The sequence below is a fragment of the Danaus plexippus genome, chromosome 15, assembly GCF_018135715.1.
Source record: "Danaus plexippus chromosome 15, MEX_DaPlex, whole genome shotgun sequence".
NCBI classification, from domain to species: Eukaryota; Metazoa; Arthropoda; class Insecta; order Lepidoptera; family Nymphalidae; genus Danaus; species Danaus plexippus.
Window position 1 is genome coordinate 2,420,192 of NC_083547.1, and position 22,925 is coordinate 2,443,116.

The following is a 22,925-nucleotide window of genomic DNA, read 5'->3' on the forward strand; positions in this document are numbered from 1 at the left end:
ATGCTAAAAATAAATACACATAGATTTTCTAAAACAAACCTTTTAAATATAAATCAATAATAAGTAGATAAAATACATAACTACTGCAAAAAAGCTCTTATGAAACATGAAATTATTAAAAACAATACAATGCGTCTATTAATTTGGCAAGGGACTGTAAAATCGTTGTATATGAGATTTCAAAGGAGGAGGAATTAGCGTGAATTGAGAAATTTTCAAGTCACTTATAAATCATGATGAATAATGTAAAGTAAGTAGTTCGTAAAATCGATAAGGGCTTAGTTACACAGAATTTAAATAATATATTTTATAATTATAGTATTGCTAAGTATGCAACATCAGGATGGAATAACTGTAGAAGTAACTTTAAATTAACTTTTTGGTATATCTGTTGCTAAAACTTTTACTTTGACCGCTGAATATTATGGAACAACGGAAAAAAAATTAAAGAAGTTATGCAATTTCCTATTATTTTGATTAGTTTTTATGCTATATTTGTTCCTATTTTATGTGTGACGGATTTGCTTGGTAAAAATAAATTATTTAAACCATAACCAAAAACTACAGGCAGAGTTTAACTCAAATAACTTTTCAACTCACTAATCATCTACTATTCTCTAATCATTTCTCACAAGTCAAAGACGTGCTGTTGTTATTTGTCAAAACGACATTTGACAAGTAACAACAAGGCACTTTGATAAGATCCGTTAAGACTTAACTTTGTCGGTGTGATAAAATATAAGATATTGAAATGTTATACACTTATTTTTAAGAAAAACCCGTAAAACTAAATATTTTAAGTACTTAAGCGTATTTTCCTTAACTACATACACATCTATTTTTCATGAATTTGACTTTTATAGCATCGTAATCTATGGAATTAACATTACGTGGTAGTTTAAGCCAATAAAAATAAACCAAATATATTGAATGTAATCAAATATGGAATTCCTTTCAATCTTATACTCTTTAATAATCTACGGACTTTTAGCAGTGGTTGCACTGCTTCTTATTGTAAGTTGATAACTCTTTTATTTCCTATGTGTATGTACCAATAAGTAATATTGAGGTGTTTTCAGTTGGTCCTGGTCATTTTTATTACAACTTCTCCATATCCAATTGTTGAACGTTTCAAAGAAGAAGAATATTACTATGACCCTGTTTCGAAACAAAAAAATAAATTTCCTAGTATTGAGACTCCTCACAGCGTGAATCTTAGTGTAATTGTACCCGCTTACAATGAAGAAGAAAGATGTTAGTATTGTACATATGAGTATATATTAAAAAAAAAAAACATTTTTTCAAATTAATTCTATTAATCAATTTATTTTCAGTGACCCCTATGTTGGATGAAGCTTTAGAGTTTTTAGAAAATAGGGTTAAAGAACATCCTTCATATAAATATGAGATTATTGTTGTGAGCGACGGCAGCACAGATAACACAGTGAAACTAGTTCAAAGTTACGTTGAAAAATATGGTAGTGACAAACTGAGATGCTTAGATTTAATGAAGAATAGAGGAAAAGGTGGTGCCGTGAGATTGGTAAATTAAGTTATGAATAATCATTAGTCATATTTATTAATTACCTAATAAGGATATTTTTTTTTCTAATTAAAAATTAATTATGTGGACCAAATGTGGTATCCATTAACCTGTCACACCAGTAGATCTAAAGATAAGATTAAAGCATGAAACAAGATTATTTCATCTACAGGGTGTACAAAGTGCGAGAGGAGCTGTTATACTATTTGCAGATGCGGATGGTGCATCAAAATTTGAAGATTTAACTAAACTGGAATTAGCTCTTAAGAATATTACTAAATTGGACCCCATAACACAATCCCTGGAAATAACTGACAAACTAGCTGTGATTATCGGTTCGAGAGCACATTTAGAAAAGGATTCCCTTGTACAGAGAAGTATATTTAGGTAATAAAAAATATCATCAATTATAAATACTGAATGAGATCTAAGATTTTCGCGAGTTTTATTCATTTAAATGAAACTAGTATTTTTCGGATAAACTACGCGTGATTTATTTTTGTTAAAAACTACATACTCTCGACGTTTCGTTTACTTTTCAGCAACCGTGATCACGCGTAGTTTATCCGAAAAATACTAGTTTCATTTAAATGTATAAATACTGAATTATATAAATTATTTAATTTAACAATTTCTTCTCTATAGGAACATTTTGATGTACGGATTCCATTTCCTAGTATGGTTATTTACCGTCAAGGGTATTAAGGACACACAGTGCGGTTTTAAACTGTTCACCAGAAAAACGGCACAAATGACCTTTCAAAGTCTACATGTTAATAGATGGTAAGACAAACGATTATTTATGGTATAATTATTATTATAAAACATCCTAATGAAAACAATTTCCCCGAAATTCACTCCACAATGTGGAAATTCATTCAAAATTTTTATATGCAGGGCATTTGATGTAGAACTACTGTATATAGCACAACAACTTAGAATTCCTGTAGTCGAAGTTCCGATTACATGGACTGAAATCGATGGCTCCAAAATAACACCAGTCATATCTTGGATCCAAATGGGATGTGACCTCACAATGATTTGGATAAAATACACAATCGGTGCTTGGAAGATCAAATACGAAACAAACTAAATAAGCACAACATTTAAATAGATTTAAAATATCGCATTTTATTTATATATCTTCCGTTTTATTACTAAGAAATATTATATGAAAGATATGGATTTTATTTATTAATAATTAATTCATAGGACCTAAAATAAAATTAAAAAACGAACACCATGTAGATATTTTATTAAGGAAACAGTATACAACCTAACAGATGTTATATATAAACAGAATAATATAACAATCACAATAAAAGTCTACTTGGTAAAAAATTAAAACAAGATTTTTTCTAGTTATACCATAGACAATATTCATCAAAGATATATGGACTACGTGTATACAGTGGAGCATCAAGGTTCATTGTTTGAGCTCAATTTCGAATGAGCAAGGAGTTTGAATGACGTGTACTTTTTTTTTAATTATTCAATAAAATCATTAAAAATTTAATATACAATTTGGCAATTTTGAATTTATAGAAATAGAACTAATATTATAAAATAAAAAAAACTAATTCCAGATTAATGCAATTATTAACAGAACAGAGGAATGTGATAAACATAAATAAAATAAAATAATAGTTTAAATGACAATAGTAAAAACTTAAATGCGAATAAACGATTCAACTACTTCAGGATTACATATCATGTATCATGCAAAAGTGGTTTCATAGCATGGTTCAGAGTTTACAGGATTACTGTAAATTGCATAAAAATTTAAATATTAAATTTGCACATGTGGCATGGAGATTCCAAAAAAAAAATCAGAATCGTTTGAGAAATCACTACTTATGCATTAACAAAATTAATTCATCGTTTTGGCCATTTATTTACCTTTCGGAGGAAATCTGGCAACTGAAGTCTACGGCCAACACTGGACGGAAGAGAAATACGCGGTTAGATCTTATAGGGTTATTCACATTAAACAAATCTCCTAGACTATGTTAGACATGCATTCGTTCGTTTCTCAGACATTACTGTGTGCGTTTTTAGTTGAAGTAACATTTAGTCTTAACGCTTTAGCCAAGAAAGTTATGTCTCAAATCTTCTTATATATAATTATTCTCATATTACCGTAACCTTAAATATGTTTGCATCTCATACAAGCAACATGAATATAAATCCTATGTAATATATTAAAATACAATTATAAAAATACAAATTTTTGAAACGAAACTTTGCTTTTAAAGCAAAGCATAATATGTCTATACATTCAATAGCTTATAAAAATACAATAAACACAGAGCCATAGCAAAGTACAAGTAGAAAATGTCTTATGTATGCGAGACACCATTTATACCTTTAAGCCGAAGACCATCTTAAGAAACTGCTCGTAATGTATAGTTATAACTCCATCTTGATCTGTGTCATATTGACGAAACGATGATGTCAGCATCTAAAAAATGAGAAAAATAATTGAAACAGGACTACATAAGAAGAAAATATACTTAAAACACTCGTTGAACTTACGTATAAAGTGACACAAGCCTGGATGAAATCATCAAAGAGTATTGTACCTCTGCCAAAACGATCAAATTTCTGTACCATTGTACTGACGACATCATCTGATAATCGATAGCCGAATGCACTAAGCGCATTCTTGAGTTCATCCTTGTCGATATTACCAGAATTATCACGGTCGAATGAACGGAAACAGTTCTGCCAGTCACTCACATATTTCCATAGGGCTCCAAAATCATCAAATGTTATTGCGCCTCTATTGTGTTTATCAAACATTCCTGTGATATGATAAAACATATGTGAATAGGTAATATATAGAGTAAGTACCTTAACTAAAACTTAATTTTATCCTTAATAACACCAATTAATAAAATATTTATTTTATTGGAAATTTATTTTTCTCTTATCAGTATATCTTATGATTCATAACTGCCTCTTAATAACAACGATTCATCATTCACTATAATACGAACTGGAAATTTCTAGTACAAAAACATATTTTGAATGATATAAAGGAAGTTATACATGTGAAACCACAATACTGTACTTTGATTAATAATAGTAAGATTGCAAATGGTAGTAATAAATTAATAACATTTTATCAAAATTTACTATCAAGTAATATTCTTATAAAGTATACATATATGTTTACATAGTCAAATAACTGCAACTTACCTATCATAAGCCTTACAGTTTCTGGATTAAATGGATTCCAAGTTCCATTTGATAAAGCTTGTTGTAATTCATCTGCAGATATGTAGCCACTCCTATCCTTATCGACTCTGTATAAAAATGTTGGTATATATATATATTAGTTCTCAAAACAAAGTATAGAAAAAAGTGATTCGAAATATGTAGAAAAGTTACATCGATATACCTCCTGAAAATATCCCAAAGGAATTCTCTACTTGGCATTGGTGATTGGAATGCCATTTTCTCTGAAACAATAAAAAAAAATGTCTTGTTTTAAGCTGATGTTTAAATTTGGATATTACTTTTAATAAAGTAGTATTGTATTATTTTATTCCAAAAAATATAATTAATAACAATATGCGTTTTATATATACCCGATAATTTCACTGACTCGAGAACTACAGATCACAGTAAAGTATAAAAAAATTAACTTCTCCAATTTTTTTTTAAATTAAACACAAAGCAAACAACAACTAACTAGTTGCAGATCTTCGTTCTGGTTTTACAGTAACAAACAGACATCAGTATTTTCCCACACGTCAAGGATAAAAGAAAACCGTTTGGAAATCAGGAGAATACAAAAATGTATTTAACAAAATAAATTATAAATTATAAATTTCATGACTATACAAACTATAAAAATACAATATTATATATCATAAATATCAAGCGCTAAAAACGATTATAAAATAATATTAAAAATAAAAACATATGAGTTAGATTGATATCGGTTTGGAAGACATATAAGAAAATTATATATAATTTTCTGGATTTAAAGTACAAATTAATAATTAATTTCTAATAAGGAGTATATTTCTTAACATTTGGCTGAAAGGTTGTTGACATTCCGTTATTATTCTTTAAAAAAAAGGACAAGACATTTATCATATTTTCTTTGATACTAAAATGGCGGATGTCTCAAGCGACGACCGAAAAGTAAAGTTAACAAAAAATGGCAAAGTTGTTAAAAGACGGTTGCGAAATCCAGAAGGTAATTTAAAGGTTTAATATCTAAATTTTATAGAATCTATCTTTCACCATGTACCATTCATTATTCTCTTATATCCTTTGTTTAGTTTCCAAGTGTGTTTTGTATTTTTGACTCTTACTACATTTTAGATACGTAAGACTATTTCAATGTAATATTTGTTTTGAACTAAGATTACAGTTTAATTTTAACAATTCCTGTTATACGAAATTTAAGTGTTTCTGTACAATTGACAAGAGGTTTTTATATATACATATATATTGCAAATGCTCATTATTAATTTTGTTCGCAGTGAATAAAATTAGAGAAATTTAAGTATTATTATGAACATTTTCAGAATGGCATAAACAAAAACAAAAACGTTTGCGAATAGCTGGACTAGAATACATAAATGCTAATGGTAAAGTCGTTCCACCGAAACAGCCAGGGCCCGATTGCAATTGCCGCCGAAAATGCTTTCAAAAAGTCCCAGAAGACATTCGTCTCAAAACTTTTCAGGGTTTTTATTCCATGAAGACCCACGACGAACAGAATGCTTACCTCTTCGGTCTAATGAGACAGGTTGATGTAAAACGGAAAAGAGTCAAATCAAGTAGTAGACGTACCTGTACCTTCGAATACTTTATAAGGGTGAAAGGACGAGAAACCCAAGTATGTCAGACAGCTTTTAAAAACATCCATGCCATCACAGAGAGGAAAGTTAGAGTTTTATGCAAGAAGATGGATGATGGAGTCATGTTTCCCAGTGACAATCGAGGAAAAAATAGTCACAGAAGGTCTGGCGAGGTCCGGCTCCCTAAAGGTGTCATTGACCAAATTAAAACTCATATTTACTCAATTGTGCACACCCATAGGTTAAAAGATTTTATCAGGCTCGACAAAATTGCAGGTTTAGAAATTAATATATCAAAAATGTGGAAAGATTACATAAAGACATTTGATCCTGAAAATATTTCAGCTACTATGCCCAAATCTAAAAGAAGTCTGGAAGGTCAGAGTGAGCAAACACAGACAGCTCAACATGTACATCCCCAAGAACCTTTCGGTTCCATTGCCACATACTCTGGAAGTGGACACCTCGTTAATATAGGTGACAACTATTTTGAAAGTCAATATCAAACTGCTTCAGCTACTTCCAATGCATCAAACTTCTACCCTGCCCAAAATGGCTCTCAAGGGATGGGAATAATTTTGCAATCAACTGTCACTAGAACTACTCAACCGACAGCATTTATTTTACTCCAAACAAAACCTGAACCTCAACAAGAGAATTCTATTGCTATCAGCAACACTCCATATAACCAGAATGAGTTTATGATGCAAGATAAAGTAGATAAAAGCCTGATTACAGATAAAAAAATAAAAAAGGAAAGAAAAAGAGGTCCACTTGTGAAACAATGGAGATACACAAATATATTCCATGATGAAATAAATGGTGCAGCATTAGCGGCGATTAAAACACGACTCGGTATGTATTATGCTGAGAGTGACGCCGCAAGGAAAAAAGCCAAGGCTCGCCCCCAAGAAACTGTTCAGACACAAACCCCTGACCAGAATCACGTGCGGACGGAAAACCTTATAAGGACCGACAATCAGATGAGGACCGATGTCACATTTGTCACACCGATCAGGCCTTCACATGAACCTATGAGACCCATTGTGACAATATACACATAGTAGCTAACGAGTCTACATAAAATTACATAGACTGATAAGACTCAAATCCTCAAACTGACATCATGTTGTATGAAGTAATTTTGTGTTTTAGCCACATAGAGTAGATTGCCATTTACTGAAGCTTTTAATTATTAACATTATATACTGAACAAGTGATGATGTTAGCGACAGACCAGTGGTTTGTGCCGGTTTAACTAATTTAGTTTAAGTAACAATTAACAGTCACTATATTTAAGATACTTCTACTTGATTTATTTATATTATTGGTAGTAAAAATCATGACATTTTTATATTATGGATTAAGATCAAATAGCAGTTATTTAAAATTAAACATTTACTGTGTTAAATAATTTTAATTATTATTATCATTATAAGGAAATAGTGTATTTTTATTTAATATTTTAAGTAAAATGCTAAAAAGTATTAATGTATTTCATTGCCCTTGTCTGTTGAATCAAAAAACAAATATAATTTCTTAATAAGTGTTCCAGTTAATTATTTGATTTTAAAACATAAGGAGAATTTATAAACAATTAGAAAAGCAATTAGTTTGAAGTTTGAATATAAATTATAAGTATAATACAGTTTACTAAGTAGTATCGAAAGTTCATTTTTTTATTTCTAACATTGTTCAATGTAATAAGTTTTTAGATGAGCAAGAATCCACATCACACCTACCTTTGAAAGATTTAAATTATTTCTGCTCAAGTGCTGGCTAGCCCTTTAATGAAAAGCATAGAGAGTATAATTTAGATATTTTTTATTAAAGTACTGGCTATATGAATAACTTGGCTTTCTGAATTAAAGAGGAAATATTTCAATCTTCTGTATGTTGTTGAATATACAATTTCAGAACATGCTTATACAGTAAATTCTGGAAACCATATTTACAAGTGTTTATATACATTAGTAATAAAGAGTATGTATACATTTTAGTATAGCATAGTAATTTTTGACAATTTTAATACATTGCCATCTGCATCATCTGAATGGGTGAATGATAAATACATTTGGAGTTTTTTTAGAACTTTATTTTACACTTAAATTACGCGGACAATACACACACTCCTCCGGCAGCTTTGATCTTCTGCTCAGCTGTCTTTGAGAAGAACTTGGCCTTAACAATGACGGGTTGCTTGGGTAGTTTACCCTTGCCGAGAAGCTTGTAGTATCCCTGGAATAAAAACATATTAATCATTAACAGTAGAAAATTAAAATTATGGAATATTATTCATATTTTTGTTAACACTTTTCCTCTTAATAGATTATTAATAATAAATTACAGTATCTTTAATGGTTCAAAATACTTATACATTATTATTTATCATAGAAAAAGTACTCACAGCTTTGACAATGTTGATGACGGGGACTTTGCCATCAGTAGCATTGGCGTACTTGAGTCTAGACTGCTCAGACACTAGTGTCCACAGTTTGTCCAAGTTGAGAACAGGGCAGAATTCCTTGTTCCTTCTCAAGTGGTAGTTTCTCATACCAAGCTGGAAAAATAATAACAATAATAAAGTTTTAGTTTTAAATTTCGTATTAATTTAGGTAAAAAGTGAAGTTATTACCTTGCCAAAGTATCCAGGATGATATTTGTCCATGTTAATTCTGTGGTGGTGCTCACCTCCAGCGTTACCGCGACCTCCAGGATGCTTGCGGTGCTTACCTGTAATGTAATCACCATTTAACAATGTTTATACTGAACATATTTCTATTCATAACCATAATTCAAACAAAATTTAAATGCCGGCTTATATATAGAACAAAACAATAATAAAAGGCATTATACAATGTTCTTCATTTAATGAATATAAAACATATAAAATGAAAACAATATCCCAAAAACCGCGCTTCTCTTTTGATCCTGACAGAAAATGTGTTGTAGAATTTATGTTTTAATTTTTTTATATATATAGCAATTAAAAAGTTTACTAACCAATGCGTCCGTGTCCATGGCTCACATGTCCTCTTAACTTCCTAGTCTTCTTCTTGGAGGTGGCCTGCAGAACGACAAAAAGGTTAACATTCTCGTATTAAAAACCTTTATGGAATGGAAATATTTTGATCGGCAACACATAATTCACTACAATTACACAAAACTGCAAAATTTTTTAAATATGTTTGATGGATTGTTAAGAAAATTTCAGATAAACACGATTATAAACACCAACCATATTTCCTGCTTTCAACAAGAACTTTACAAAAGGAAAGAAAGATGTCAAATTGCGCCAAGTGTCATAAAATAATTGTTGCCATAAGTGAATTTATTATTTTGGTATATACACATGAGAAACCTATTAATGCAAATATAGATACAATTCAAATTCTAATTTAAGTATAAAATACTAAAATAAAAAAAAACTTATCAGAATAGTAAGATGCTAAAAATAAAGATACATTTTAAATTAATATACTCTACAGACATAGAAATACGAGTCGTTATTTTATATCTTCAAACGCATATATAAATTTTTTAAATACTCTCATCCATTAAAATGCAGTACTTCAAGCTGCTTTAAAATATATTTTTAATAAATGAACTTAAGTATGTATATTACGTTCCAATTTTTTTTTATTTACAAAATCATGATTATTCCTTTTTTTTACAATTCATTACTTTATTAACATTAATATTTCATTTATATGTATTCAGTATAACTGGATGGATATTTATTTCGTGTCTATCCCGCGTGTACTCATAGTGACTGATGTTATGTAGCTGAAAATAAGGTGGGAGCAATAGATATTTTCTAGGTTACTAGTTACTTACTATAACTTAGTTCACTTTATTCGCCATTCTAAATAACATATAAGAATATGTATCTCATACTTCATTGAGAGCCCACTTGTTGAAGTGTAAATTAGCCTTTTGTTAATAATATTAAGTACTCATGCAAGTCCATTTTATTTTATTTTATTAATATTCGAAGTTCAGTTTATTCAAAGTCAATCAATATATAGATATGTACTTATCTTATAATTGTAATCTTTCTTTTAAATGAAAATTGTTTTTGAAAAGTTAAATATTGTTATGGATGAATAGTAGTAGATATAGACGTTTATATTAAGTTAATATTATAAAAATCGGCAACGACATTTGCGGATTTCGGTTTTTTTTGTTACGGTTAACTTCACTTGTAATTGACATAATTTAATGGGGTAGTAGTCTGTGGTCAGTACGTTTCCAGAAAATGGTCGGATTGTGTGTCGAGCCCTGACACGTATTTAGTCAAAACTCGTAAATAAATGTTGGAAAAGTTTGTGGTCATGATATATTGATTGAACCCACCTTTCTAGAAATATTGAGAAACATTGAAAATGGAGTTCCGTGAGACGCTTTTAGCCGCTCAACGAAATCAACAACAAAAGTCATCTGTTGTAAGTTTTGGTTCTTATATTACGACTTATTAGCATTTTTCAAACGATTGATAAATACTTATTTTGAAGTACTTTTGAGTTTTAATTCAGTGTATTTTCTGTTGAACCTGAAGTATTTTCAAATATAGTTCTCAGCCCATGAAATAAAAGTACGATTGTTACTTTTATCCTTGTGCGACAATTAAATGACCAACAATTATAATAATATGCTATCTGTGTACAGTGTTTTATTCATTTGCAGGTCAATTGTTAACATTTTTACAATAACTATTGTCTCTCTAAAATTTCAGGGTAACACATATTATAAAGCACGTTTTGACCCTCCAAAGAAAGAAAATAAGCCGAGAGATAAACTTTCAGCTAATATACAAAAATTTTTGGCGAAAAAAGAAGAAGAAGAGAGACAGAAACAATTAGAAGCACAAAGAAAACGAGAGGAGCTTCTAGCTATGAGAGACCCCAAGGTTAAAAAATCTTAAGTACATATTATTCTACAAACAAAATGTATTTCATTAACAATATTATGGTGAAGCAGGGTTTTTAATAACTTTATACAAATATTATAGGCTTTAAGAAAAATACAGAAAACATTGAAAGTTATAAAGTCTGCAAATAAGTCGGTACTAGCAGATGCTATTGACAGGGAACATACAGCCGTTACCCTGGAGGGTCCAGAGCAGCCTGACCAAGATGACTATGGATATGAGTCTCAGGAAGCAGCTGCCTTATATGAGAAAATGATGCAAAAATATAGTAAACTGCCGGAACAACCAAAATTTTCATCTAGCGGTAAGTGTTGTATTGTCAGACCTCACAAATATTATTCTCTTGACGTAATTGTTGGAAGGTTGGCTTTCTGTTATCTGTAGGTTGGATAAATAAACATAGGATAATATTAACATAGTACATAAAGATGAAAATATTGTAAAAATGGCACGGTGTCAGTTAATTATTAGAGAATTTTACATCAACTAATTATTTGCATTCACAATCCAGCTTTCCCACACTTTTGACCACAAACCGACACCTTTGACCACAGGATGTTTTTATTATATGAATGATTGTTGGCACATTTTATTATATAAGGTAATTTTTATATAAAAGCCTAATGATTTAATAAGTATCTTTTCTCTGAAGTATAAAATAGGCATTAAGGGTAATAAATTTTTATAACTCTCTAATCACAAATTTTAAAACAGCACTATCAGTACTTACATATTATGTTCTCGTAAACACCATTGTTTTTGGACCTCAGTTTTCACTTAAAGTGCTAAAAAATAAGGATCACACATTATGGTGTTTCCATTTACATTGAAAAAATTATCACCCTAACCGACTTTAGGTATACATAATTCTAATTGTACTACTTAGTCATAATTTTTGCATGTTTTATAATGTTATAAACTGGTTTTTTTTAATAACAAATATAAAATTTTCAGGTAACAATGTAAATAAAGACATAAATGGTACTCGGGAAAGAGTGAAACATGCTCTCCGTCATGAAGATGATCCAGTCCCTCATAAGAGACGACGAAGAACTGAAAATGGAGGTAACAATAGTTGATAACAGAATAAAAATTGTTCAATAGTACTATTTATTCAGGTCACTGTCCATTTTAAAGTTATCTGGTGCATCTGTATTTAAATTGTTTGTTAACATCACTCTGTAAGATCTACTTATTAGTAAAACGATATATTGTGACTGAAACACGTCTTTGTTTTGTATGTATTTAAATTATTTGAACTTAGAGCACCAAGACATTCAGTGTTTTAAGACAAAATGAATTTTTGACTTCATTTTGATCTTTGTGTTAATATTTTTCACATATATTTTTCACTAAAGACAGTCGAACCCGAACTGTCCATTATGTGCTTGATATCCGTAGATCAACTTTAAGGCTTTCTATGTAATATCTAAACCGAATAAGGTCTTCTCGATGACTCACTGTATCCTCAGAAATAAATGTGCTTAAATAATTTATCAGGTTGTTGTATTCTAAAATTTAAATTTGCTTACTAGACAGGAGAATTTTCAGTTTTAATAATGTTCGTATTATTTTTACAATTGAAATCTGTTTTTATTATTGCATAAAAAATAACTTAAATACAGGTTACATTTGAATTGCAAATATTAAAGTTGGTTGTTAACTGATGTACTTAAAAATATTTTGAGTCTTACCATACTTTATAACTTTTACTGTAAAAATTACGTTGCTCATAAATTATTATTGCAGACAGAGAACTCAGTCCGCCGCAGAGATACGAACCAGAGCCAAAGAGAGATGAAAAATCTGACAGACCCAAAATAAAGAAACCCGCCCCACCACCAATGGATTTCAATCAGTTGTTGAAACTAGCCGAGCAAAAGAAGAGCGAGCCGATTGAATTGGCAACAAAGAAGGTTGCATCAGAGCCAGAGCCAGAGCGGCCAATGACCAAGAAACAGAAACGAGAATACGAAGAGGAAATGGCGAGGCGACAGCGGAAACAGATGAGATTGGAAGCTGAAAAATCAGGAGGACGGAAAGTTAGCCACGGAACTGGTAAGAAGACTTGTGTGGAACATATTTTGTGTATCAGTAATCACGATAATAGTGAAAGAGAATATTGACAAAAGAGGTTTAATTTCATTGATTGAGAATTAAATTAAATTGTATAAATAACTTATTATTAATATCTATAGAAATATGGGAATTTATTCTGCTTTTAAAATTTTTTAGTTGTAAAGGAAGAAAAAGCATCAGAGAGAGACAGAAAACCACAGCCTCCTGGACTTGGTCGAATCCCAAAATTAAGTGACAAATTGTCAAGTACTACAAGAACTGAAGTTAAAACACATGACAAGGAAAGAGAAAAAGATAGACGTAGTAGCGATAGAGACAGAGGGCGAGAAGAATTAGTGAGAAGAGAAAGAGAAAGGGCTAGAGAAGATGCACTACGAAAGGATAAAGAAAGATGTAGGGAAGACGCCATAAAGAAAGATAAAAGTAAAGTAGACAAAGAAAAGATAGAACGAGACAAATTAAGATTAGACAAAGAAAGATTAGATAAATTAAAAGCTGAGAGAGAAAGAATTGACAGGGAAATGGAAAGATTAAATAGAGATAGAGAAAAATTAGAGAAAACAAAAGCGAAGCTAGAGACGAAAACTGTAGATAGAGATAGGCATTTAGATAGATCAAAGTTAGGTTCCAAAGAACGAGATGTTAAGAAGAGTATAGATTTGAAATCACAAAACACATACAGGATAGACAAAAACTGTAATGAAAAGAGACCAGTGCAGCAAAGAAATAGCGACAACAAAATGAATGGTCAGAGTTCACAGGGAAAACCAGTGCCAAAACTAGGTAAGGAACAAAATGTAAATAGGTATGATATTAAAGATAAAGCTTTACTTAAACAGAGACCAGTGAATGGTGTTCCAAGGACGGGGGAGGCGAGTAGGGGCTTACAGAGACAAGCTGATGAGAAACGACCAAATGTCAACGGAAAAGTTGCTCCAAAGATGACAAACAGTTTTGATTTCGATAAACATGTCAATTCACTTGGTAAGAATGGCACTAAATATACAGTCGGTGATGTTAAGAGGAAGCCAAATCCTAATGATATAAAGAAGAAACAGAAACGTAAGTACACAGACAATATAAAATATATTATATATTATAGACAGATAATATAAAATATATTGAAGTAATCTTCAAGCTTATTGAAATGTAATATTTTCAGGTCGAATGGTGGACTCAGATTCTGAATATGACTCCGAGATGGACGACTTCATTGATGATGGAGATGAGAACATGGATTACTCCAAACACATCAAAGAAATATTTGGTTATGATAAATCTAAGTGAGTTATATTACTACCATACTGTTGACTATATATATATATATATAATTAGTAATATGTGAAGCGGCCCCAAGAAAATTAATAAATTGAAAGACATGTGCCCATTAAATTATTTGATATAAATACTTTTTTATGACAATGAAGAAGTTTTTAATGTTTTTTAATATTTTCTCTTTCTAGATACCGAGACATGGATGACGATGATGATCCGATGATGGAATCTAGTTTTGCCCGACAACAAAGAGAGGAATATATAAGCAAGAAAATTGGTAATATTATAATTTAGGTCTGCATGATATAAATAAAGTATGATTTAACATTTATTAATAATGACATATAATTTAAGGTATCATGGAAGATTTAGAAGATATGAGAATGGAGGCAATGGAAAAAAGCAAAAAGAAGAAATCCAGGCGGCTGAGCGATGATGACTGATCAGAATTGATTCAAAATACATTGGACCAATAGATTTTCTTTGATAATTTTGTACGCCTCAAAATGTACATATGATACATTTATAAAGCTGAAATTACTTTTGTTCTGACAGCACCAAGCAAGGAACTAATAACTAATCTGTTGCTTAATGAGCTATAAAGAATGAATTAAAATATTATAGTCGCCCTGTTGTAAACTTTTTGTATAATAATCGTTGATAAGCATAATCATGAATGACCTACAGTATGGGTTTGCACAAATGTAACATATGTTATAGATACATTACAAAATAAAACTGCCCCCTTATTATACATCATTAGTTTATTGTAATGTTTTAATTTTTTTGGTTTGCGAGTTGTAAATAAAATTAAATTATTTGTGATAAACATATTAGTGTAAGGAATAAGGTTTTACTGCTCAGCAATGTAATAAAGATGTGCGGAATAATATTTTGTTGAATATAAATTTACCTTCATTTACACTAAATGCATTTTGCTGAATTCTTAACTTTATTAATTATGGACACTTAATATTTGCTTTATGTATAATAATATTTAGATTTAAAAGTATGTATTAAGAAAATTATTTCATTAAGAGGTAAAACAATTTAAAATATATGGGAATGAAAAATATAATATAAACAAAAAAAATAATGATTAATAAATTTATTACGAGCATATAACAAGTTTCTTTTTATTTTTTGTTACCAACTAAGAGAGTAATTGTCTTCTTTATTAAGATAATTGGGCATTACTATTTCACAATAACTCTGGCCTCTGTACGAACTATAGAGAATTTTGTCGACATTTTTAATCTATATAATTTTGCAATTATCCCCGAACAACTAACTTAAAACTTCTGATAAGAATGATAATAAAATGGTGACCAACTAACTACCTACTCGTTTTTATCGAGTCAGTAACATATTACTCACTTATACTCAAAAATTTCCTTTTTACTCTTTTGTAGATGATCAAGTATTTAAGAGAGTATTAAATCCACATTCGACTCTATACATACAATTGTTTTCTTTTATTAATTATTTGTATAACAAGCTAGACTTCGCACGATTCTTATTATTTTTATATGCACTTCTGAATTAAAAGTTATTACTTATTATACATAAAAGAATTATCTTTTTCCAAAAACTTAAATTTATATAGACGGGGGGATTTAATTAAAATAGATTACCAGTAACAAAAATATATAAACTGCAATAATAAAAAATAAGATTATAATTACTCTTTTACCCGTATCTATTTTCCTTTTTTCTTATGAGTTAGTTATATCTATTCATTTATTTGTATTGTCTAAGATCATCAAATAAAAGTATCCATCCAAAATTATTAAAAAAAAAATGGCTGATATTATTAAAAATTTACATTTTATATATTAATATTAACCATGGACTAATACTTTTTCTTTATTTCAGAAATACTAATTACTGTATATATTCTACGGCAGTTCATATTTCCGTTTAGATACCTTTATAGAATTCCAATGTCAAATATGTCAAGATTTATGTGTGAACTTATTTTGCAACACAGAAAAGTACGTAGCTAGCGTAGCCTCGTAGGTGTAAAATAAGAACGTGTATTTTTGAAGAATTGAAATTGTAAAAATAATTAGTGAGAGTAATTTTTAACTAAGGATCTAACACTTAAATAAATTATATAGCTCATTTTATTTATATAAATTTTTAGAGAAATAAATAAGGTAAATGTCACCAATTTTGAAATCATAAGAACGCTTATTAATTTATTTCGACTTTAAGATTTCATAATAACGGGAGTAAATTTATTTTTCAGCTCCCTTAATAATATTGAAAATATTTCATTTTAGTTAACTATGAAAATGTTAACAAGTATTGACGATATACCTGAACTGTGCAAGGAGAATGTATACATTAAAGACAAAGAAAGTTTATTAAAGAATATCAACAAGATCATTGCTGAAGGCCATAAGAAATTGCAAATTTTGACGGATTTCGATCACACATTAACAAGGCATGATGTGGATGGTGTACCCGTGCTTACTAGTTTTGGTGACTATACAATACACACACAAAAATGACTTATATAATCTAGTGATAATGTACATTTCATGAGTTTTTTTAATATTTTTTAGGAATGTTTAAGGAGTGTCCCTCAGTACCCCAAAAGTACAAAGATGATGAAACAATGTTAGCCAATAAATATAAACCAATTGAAGTAGATGCTAATATGAGCATTGAAGATAAAGTGAAACACATGAAAGACTGGTACATGGCCTCACATAATTTAATGAAGTATGTATAAATATAATACAGCCGATATAAATGTTAAGAAGATGTATATTTATATTTAAAAACGAAACTTATATATATATATTTTATTTCAGGGGTCTTAAGTTTCCTAGGAATGAACTTATGGATATTGGTCATAAGATGGTTGGATGTTTCCGGTAAATAACATTTTATATTTCTGTTACAACTTTTATAGGATACATGCTGTTTTACTACGTAATACAACACCATGTATTTAAAAATTTAATTAATGTCTCTTCTGCTGAAACTATGAGAAAAATATAGTTATTTCCATTAACAAAAGTTCCTTTATCCTAATTCAAATGTTTGGGTATTGTAATGTGTGTAAAACTAGAAAAATATTAAAGATGTACCAATTGTGAGTTTTAAATTTAACTTTAGCCATAATTAAATCTGAAATGCTGTTCTGTGCTTCATGTAGCAATTTTAAACATAATTTTTTTTGGGTTTTATGACATCCAATTTCTTCTGATTGAGTAACAATAAAAAAAAGGTTTAAAGCATTATATACATACATTTGAAATTTTACTAAACAAATAACTTATATATTTTTAAATTTCAATTAAATTCAAGAGAATGAAGGTAGAACTGCAGTTTAATATATTATTCCCTTTTAATTTTTTAAAGGAAAGGTGTCAATGATTTGATTTCTTGGAGCGAGTGTCACCAGGTGCCTGTGCTAGTGTTCTCAGCTGGTCTCGGCGAGTGTGTCGTCGCTGCTCTTCAGGCCGCTAAATTCTTACTACCTAATGTCAAGGTTTGTATTAAACACATTGTTTTTTGACATTTCCTCCAACAATAGTTTTATTCCCAAGGGTTTTCAATGTTTTTTTATGTCATTTTTACTCATTTCTGATGCATATTGAACCAGCTCTTGAATGTGTATTCTGCTGTGAGGTTTATCATTTACTTTGGTAGTTTTCAGTGGATTTTGTAACTGAGATAAAATGGGGAACTTTTGTTGCTTATATTACATTAAATATATTTAGATAATTTAAAGGTTTGAAAGTATTCAATGTTACAAGTTTTCTTGACGGAACGATTCAGTGCGCATGGTTGGAAGTTCTCTCCCGAGTACACTTGGGGGCACTTAATTTGAAAACATTGTTATTGTTACTGTAAAGAGTTTTTCTTATTGAGACCATCAAAAGTGACCAGTTTTTGTTGCACTAATATAGTCTTTTGTTCCAGGTGATATCCAATTTTCTTGCAATGGATGAAAATGATAACATAGTTGGCATTCAAGGTGAAATAATACATACTTATAATAAAAATGAAACAGCTATAAAACATACAGAATATTACGGTATGGTTAAGGAGAGGAATAACGTTCTGTTAATGGGCGACAATATCGGTGACGCGGGTATGGCAGAGGGGATGGAGCATTGTGATGTAGTCATCAAAATAGGATTCCTCGGCAGAAACACAGAAGCCAATCTACAGAACTATGTGTGCACGTTTGATATAGTCGTTGTTAACGAACATACTATGGATATAGCCAATGCAATATTAAAACTAGTGCTGTGAATTTTATATTATTCTTATATTATATATTTTAGTGTTGTTGATTTAAAACGTTCATTTTTTATTTTTTTTTTGTTAAATAGGTTTTATTGATAATCTGATCTAACTTATACTCGTGGAGGAAAATGCATGTCCAAGGTATTTGATACCCTAGGAAGCATCGTTTAAAGTGATTTTTTGATAGTATGTAGTATTGTCTGCAGTCAACTTTTTTTTCATTAATATGTCAAGAAACAAGTACAAACAACTTTTTTTTTGTTATGAAATACTATTTCAAATTTTTATGTACATTTCTCATTTATAAGTATAACTTATTTTGAGATTACGGTTTCTTTGTGGTTTTAAAATTTTCTGTTGAATTGATATTTGTAAGGTAATAAATAATTGTCTGAACATATTTTAACTAAACTTGAAAATGTTTTTGGTACTTAGCCTTAGTACTGGTTCCTTTAAATGAAAAATGTGCTTTACTTTTTTTATAACTTTTTTTTTTTATTAAAATTGTAATGGGATATTCTTTGTCGGAATAAAAAAATATTCATTATTATACAAACTCTATGTTGACTTTTTATCTGATCTTGTCCTCTGTTTTAAGATTGATGCAAAAGTATGTAACGTTACAGCTTATCAATGGATCAACCGATTTTGATGCAGTTTATGTAATTTGAAACCAATTTAATTGCAGTGGTTTCTAGTCGTATTTAGTTGATATTGATTCAGCATTGTAAAAGTATCAGCTCTGTATAAATACCCGTTGGTGCTTTACATGACAGCTTAATCTTTATATGATGAACAATGCCTAGTTATATTCTGTTTGATAAAAATAGTTATATATAGTTCAATGTTGACATTTCAAATGACAGTTCCTTTGATGCAGGTTTGGCGTTTTTGTATATATTATTTAAAACTAATAGACAGGAAAATAAAACAAGGATGAAAAAAGAAATTTAGTATCTTGTTATTATTAAAAACATGTATGTATGTATGCATGTATGAATATAAATGTATTTTCTAGTCACCGCTGTGATTGTTTGTATTCTCTGTAATTTAAAGTTGGCCGTGTGATAACATTGCAATATATATCTGTGTCATAGATTAGCAAAGCATGCCACTGGTATAAAGATATCAAAACTATCCCGTTACATTGTTTTCTGTGATAATGTGCACGATTCCTCTGTTATATAACATTTCTATATAATGCAATATAATTGTTTATTTGAATTTTTAATGTTTTCCCCCTGAAAATATTATATTCTATAAATGTATAGGCTGTACCCTGATGAGGCCTGTGCCAACATCAAACGGTCTCCCTTACAGAAACTGATTCGTTACATTTTTATCAATGACACCAATGATTTATAAGGGCATTATAAATATTCTGTAGTATTGTCATATATGACTTTTAGATCACAACTTAAGATATGACGAAATACTATTCGTTGGTAAGACTAGAAATAAATTAATTATATATTGCGTCAAATTTAAACTGTAATTTTTAACATAATTACTTTTATATAAATGCCATTTTGATCATCGCCATGATTTTAGATATAAATTAATTTGTATTTCAATCTCTATAATATATTTATTTAAAGACTGAATCATAAATGCCTTTGTCTGTTAAACATAGGAATATTAAAAAGAGACTTATGGCAAGATCTACGTCTCGGACGAGCTAGTTTGTCGGAATGACTGGAAAATACATAGTACATCATATCCACCAGTTTAGTTTAAAATCAACAAATTAAAAGCTCTAAATAAACAACAGTCTTAGAACATACAAGGTATTTACAAGAATATTTATTAAATATAAAAATATCCTACTGTACATATAACAATTATTATCAATGTAGAAATATATATCTGTTATGTATGTACAACTAGAAACAGTATTAAAAATAGTCAAATCTTTAGGAATCTACATCTAGGCAGTGTCGAGAGAAATACACAGGCACGGGCACTACACAAGGCACTTGTAAAGAGAGTTAAACAAATATATATATAAGACGTTACAGTTCGACAGACGAAAACAAAAAGCGTCATAAATAACCAGACTATTAAATGTAGCTGGAATGTATGCTGACCTCAAGAAGGGTGTATTTCTCATCTTAAATCCACATCCGGTTACTTCAAGATGATAATGACAAAAGGCAGATTTTAGTAACACATAACTTTTGGTTTTGAATTTTACGTTGTTTTAATCTGTGGCAAGACAAATGTAGATAACGAAGACGTTCCAACGAAGCACCGGATATGAACGAATAATGTAAGGTCTAGACACCACCAGTCACCGACAAGGCAAGTACGTTAAAAGCTATGACACGAAGGAAGCCAAATGTCTAATTCATAAAAATATAATTTCATTAATTTAATATTATATGTGATACTAACGAACAACACCGACGAGCTCGTCTGGAACCGGCGACTGACGCCGGAACTCGGACTTAGGGTCGGCGAGGCGTCGGTAAAGAATAAGTACCATTGAACGTTGAACACATTAGACCGTAAGGAGTTCTACTAACACATACATTGGCAGATCCATCGGACGCGCGGCTCCGAGGCGCCGTCCATAGGCTCGCTAATAAAATACTCGATATAAAAGTCGCCGACAATGGAAGGCTCGGCCCGGGTCCGACTAACAAACCGACGCATTGGTCCCGCGGTATCGTATAAAAGCACAATATATTATCACTACAATTACAATACATTAGTTTCTAACGACAGATCACAGCCTAGTGGTTAATGTCAGAGGTGTTGGAGGCCGTCCCCCGCGTCACGTGATGGCCGTCACGTCCGGCTGAGTCTTCTGCAGCCCGTCCTCGTCCGTGGCTCTGGAACAGGTTTACGAACACTATGAATATCAACAACATTATTGAAATGCGTGGCGAATTGTGTGTGTACGTTACCTGTAAACGTGTGCGGAGGCGGAGGGCGTGTGGTAGTGTGCGGCGTACGGCCGGGCCCGCCGCCGCCTGGCGAGCACGGCCCGCCCGAGAGCACCCGGACGAACGGAGTTACGGATCGCGTGCCATGTTAATCTGGAATATATACAAATATGTATTAACATCCATATAATAATGAGCTCCCTTCCAACCTCTAGAGTATAGATTACCTTGAGTGAACAGGTCGAGATATGAAGTTAAAATAAGACAGACAAAACCAAGATCAACAAACGCCATTTAATACAAACTGTGGGACTATGGACGTGGTAAAGTAATGTAACTTTTAACGAGAATTTTCTTGAAGTTGGAGAGGGGGGAGGAGGGGGAGTGTCGGTACTCCGTATTTTATTTAGTTTAGTCTGAGCTAGCGGCTGATGTAGTGACCATACCTGGGCGCCAACGCCGCCACCGTAGTGACGATGACGACCAGCCAGTAGACTGGGTCGACGAAGGCGTGATGCATCACGAAGTATGTGGAGGGTAGCTTGAAGCAGGAAACACACACCGTCTGGTAGACCAGGGTCAGCAGGAAGAACGAGCCCAGGGAACCCGTCAGGGCCAGCAGGTGGATCACAGTCTGAGGGGTCACATGACATACATATATAAGGGACCTTCATAATATATTATCATGTATAATGTATACAGTCTGGGGCCGCCTCAAACAAGACTATGTGACGTGTTAAAGGTACTTTCTTTTTTAATTTATCTGTCGTATTGAATAAAGCTAAAACAAGAAACACTATTGTAAGAACACTTTATGGAGTGTCAATCTTGGCACGAATAAGAAGAGCTTCGGTGGGATACAAAATCTATGCAAACCGACGCTCATTCAAAAGCGGCCTTTGCCTTACGCTTGTATGTACCCCCACATTGCTTCGTAGACACAAATCCGTCTCAATATCTCAATACACCCCCCACGTGCTGCACCCGTGCTTTGGTTGAGGTTTCCCGTACAGTGAGAAGCTTTAGTGCCGTGGCTTTAATAGCGAAAACTCATTGAAATGTTTTGTCAACATCTTTCTGTAGTGCTGTATCTAACGACTCACGAGTGTAACACACCACAC

General features: G+C 31.1%; 7 protein-coding genes across 14 annotated transcripts in view; 4 read left to right on the forward strand and 3 right to left on the reverse strand.

Moving 5' to 3' along the window:
* Positions 1-649: 649 nt before the first annotated feature.
* Positions 650-2,724, forward strand: LOC116766259 (dolichyl-phosphate beta-glucosyltransferase). The gene is made up of 6 exons (XM_032656062.2): positions 650-1,014; positions 1,080-1,254; positions 1,335-1,543; positions 1,716-1,930; positions 2,189-2,326; positions 2,441-2,724. Exons 1-6 carry the CDS (start codon positions 943-945, stop codon positions 2,634-2,636), a joined length of 1,005 nt encoding a protein of 334 aa, XP_032511953.2. The 5' UTR covers positions 650-942; the 3' UTR covers positions 2,637-2,724.
* Positions 2,725-2,783: 59 nt separating this feature from the next.
* LOC116766258 (programmed cell death protein 6) lies at positions 2,784-5,293 on the reverse strand. Of its 3 annotated transcripts, none has more exons than XM_032656060.2 (6): positions 5,137-5,293; positions 4,947-5,007; positions 4,745-4,851; positions 4,079-4,347; positions 3,909-4,004; positions 2,784-3,482 (listed from the first exon to the last, which is right to left on the reverse strand). In XM_032656060.2, the coding sequence occupies exons 2-6, from the start codon at positions 5,000-5,002 to the stop codon at positions 3,471-3,473; spliced, it is 540 nt and encodes a 179-aa protein (XP_032511951.1). In that variant the 5' UTR covers positions 5,003-5,007; positions 5,137-5,293; the 3' UTR covers positions 2,784-3,470. The 3 variants fall into 3 exon arrangements, with proteins under 3 accessions (XP_032511951.1, XP_061378798.1, XP_032511952.1); XM_061522814.1 differs by having other exon boundaries at positions 5,154-5,271; XM_032656061.2 differs by having other exon boundaries at positions 2,784-4,004.
* Positions 5,294-5,615: 322 nt separating this feature from the next.
* LOC116766458 (uncharacterized) lies at positions 5,616-7,850 on the forward strand. 2 transcript variants are annotated; one of them, XM_061522827.1, is made up of 2 exons: positions 5,616-5,753; positions 6,043-7,850. In XM_061522827.1, the coding sequence occupies exon 2, from the start codon at positions 6,261-6,263 to the stop codon at positions 7,425-7,427; it is 1,167 nt and encodes a 388-aa protein (XP_061378811.1). In that variant the 5' UTR covers positions 5,616-5,753; positions 6,043-6,260; the 3' UTR covers positions 7,428-7,850. The 2 variants fall into 2 exon arrangements, with proteins under 2 accessions (XP_061378811.1, XP_032512193.1); XM_032656302.2 differs by having other exon boundaries at positions 5,618-5,753; positions 6,088-7,850.
* Positions 7,851-8,436: 586 nt separating this feature from the next.
* On the reverse strand, positions 8,437-9,696 carry LOC116766269 (large ribosomal subunit protein uL15). Its single transcript, XM_032656074.2, has 5 exons — positions 9,602-9,696; positions 9,367-9,430; positions 8,999-9,096; positions 8,771-8,923; positions 8,437-8,601 (listed from the first exon to the last, which is right to left on the reverse strand). The coding sequence occupies exons 1-5, from the start codon at positions 9,602-9,604 to the stop codon at positions 8,473-8,475; spliced, it is 447 nt and encodes a 148-aa protein (XP_032511965.1). The 5' UTR covers positions 9,605-9,696; the 3' UTR covers positions 8,437-8,472.
* A 903-nt stretch (positions 9,697-10,599) lies between these two features.
* Positions 10,600-15,775, forward strand: LOC116766268 (protein SPT2 homolog). Of its 2 annotated transcripts, XM_061522835.1 has the most exons (9): positions 10,600-10,808; positions 11,099-11,272; positions 11,375-11,597; positions 12,248-12,358; positions 13,043-13,351; positions 13,529-14,434; positions 14,535-14,655; positions 14,836-14,924; positions 15,002-15,775. In XM_061522835.1, exons 1-9 carry the CDS (start codon positions 10,749-10,751, stop codon positions 15,088-15,090), a joined length of 2,082 nt encoding a protein of 693 aa, XP_061378819.1. In that variant the 5' UTR covers positions 10,600-10,748; the 3' UTR covers positions 15,091-15,775. The 2 variants fall into 2 exon arrangements, with proteins under 2 accessions (XP_061378819.1, XP_061378820.1); XM_061522836.1 differs by lacking the exon at positions 10,600-10,808 and having other exon boundaries at positions 11,152-11,287.
* A 763-nt stretch (positions 15,776-16,538) lies between these two features.
* LOC116766492 (7-methylguanosine phosphate-specific 5'-nucleotidase) lies at positions 16,539-20,140 on the forward strand. 3 transcript variants are annotated; one of them, XM_032656355.2, is made up of 6 exons: positions 16,539-16,641; positions 16,933-17,134; positions 17,218-17,377; positions 17,470-17,532; positions 18,023-18,152; positions 18,587-20,140. In XM_032656355.2, the coding sequence occupies exons 1-6, from the start codon at positions 16,591-16,593 to the stop codon at positions 18,920-18,922; spliced, it is 942 nt and encodes a 313-aa protein (XP_032512246.1). In that variant the 5' UTR covers positions 16,539-16,590; the 3' UTR covers positions 18,923-20,140. The 3 variants fall into 3 exon arrangements, with proteins under 3 accessions (XP_032512246.1, XP_061378768.1, XP_032512247.1); XM_061522784.1 differs by lacking the exon at positions 16,539-16,641 and adding an exon at positions 16,648-16,806 and having other exon boundaries at positions 16,899-17,134; XM_032656356.2 differs by lacking the exon at positions 16,539-16,641 and adding an exon at positions 16,648-16,806.
* LOC116766491 (phospholipid-transporting ATPase VD) overlaps positions 19,856-22,925 on the reverse strand; it is a 33,303-nt gene continuing 30,233 nt past the window's right edge. For both annotated transcript variants that reach the window (XM_032656352.2, XM_032656351.2), the window contains exons 14-16: positions 22,251-22,438; positions 21,826-21,957; positions 19,856-21,750 (exon numbers count right to left, since the gene is read on the reverse strand). In XM_032656352.2, the coding sequence (XP_032512243.1) occupies positions 21,693-21,750; positions 21,826-21,957; positions 22,251-22,438 (378 nt within the window). In that variant the 3' untranslated portion in view covers positions 19,856-21,692. The remainder of the gene's footprint in view (positions 21,751-21,825; positions 21,958-22,250; positions 22,439-22,925) is intronic.

Coding starts and splice junctions, on each gene's coding strand:
- LOC116766259 (XM_032656062.2), top strand. CDS start 943: ATGGAATTCCTTTCAATCTTATACTCTTTAATAATCTACGGACTTTTA. Junction 1,015..1,079: donor TGGTTGCACTGCTTCTTATT/GTAAGTTGATAA, acceptor AGGTGTTTTCAG/TTGGTCCTGGTCATTTTTAT. Junction 1,544..1,715: donor AAGGTGGTGCCGTGAGATTG/GTAAATTAAGTT, acceptor TTTCATCTACAG/GGTGTACAAAGTGCGAGAGG.
- LOC116766258 (XM_032656060.2), bottom strand. CDS start 5,002: ATGGCATTCCAATCACCAATGCCAAGTAGAGAATTCCTTTGGGATATT. Junction 4,348..4,744: donor AACTGTAAGGCTTATGATAG/GTAAGTTGCAGT, acceptor ATCATATCACAG/GAATGTTTGATAAACACAAT. Junction 4,005..4,078: donor AGGCTTGTGTCACTTTATAC/GTAAGTTCAACG, acceptor CTCATTTTTTAG/ATGCTGACATCATCGTTTCG.
- LOC116766458 (XM_032656302.2), top strand. CDS start 5,669: ATGGCGGATGTCTCAAGCGACGACCGAAAAGTAAAGTTAACAAAAAAT. Junction 5,754..6,087: donor ACGGTTGCGAAATCCAGAAG/GTAATTTAAAGG, acceptor GAACATTTTCAG/AATGGCATAAACAAAAACAA.
- LOC116766269 (XM_032656074.2), bottom strand. Junction 9,097..9,366: donor CCATGGACACGGACGCATTG/GTTAGTAAACTT, acceptor ATTACATTACAG/GTAAGCACCGCAAGCATCCT. Junction 8,924..8,998: donor ATCCTGGATACTTTGGCAAG/GTAATAACTTCA, acceptor TTATTTTTCCAG/CTTGGTATGAGAAACTACCA.
- LOC116766268 (XM_061522835.1), top strand. CDS start 10,749: ATGGAGTTCCGTGAGACGCTTTTAGCCGCTCAACGAAATCAACAACAA. Junction 11,598..12,247: donor ACCAAAATTTTCATCTAGCG/GTAAGTGTTGTA, acceptor TAAAATTTTCAG/GTAACAATGTAAATAAAGAC. Junction 14,656..14,835: donor TTTGGTTATGATAAATCTAA/GTGAGTTATATT, acceptor TTCTCTTTCTAG/ATACCGAGACATGGATGACG.
- LOC116766492 (XM_032656355.2), top strand. CDS start 16,591: ATGTCAAATATGTCAAGATTTATGTGTGAACTTATTTTGCAACACAGA. Junction 17,135..17,217: donor ACCCGTGCTTACTAGTTTTG/GTGACTATACAA, acceptor AATATTTTTTAG/GAATGTTTAAGGAGTGTCCC. Junction 17,533..18,022: donor AAGATGGTTGGATGTTTCCG/GTAAATAACATT, acceptor AATTTTTTAAAG/GAAAGGTGTCAATGATTTGA.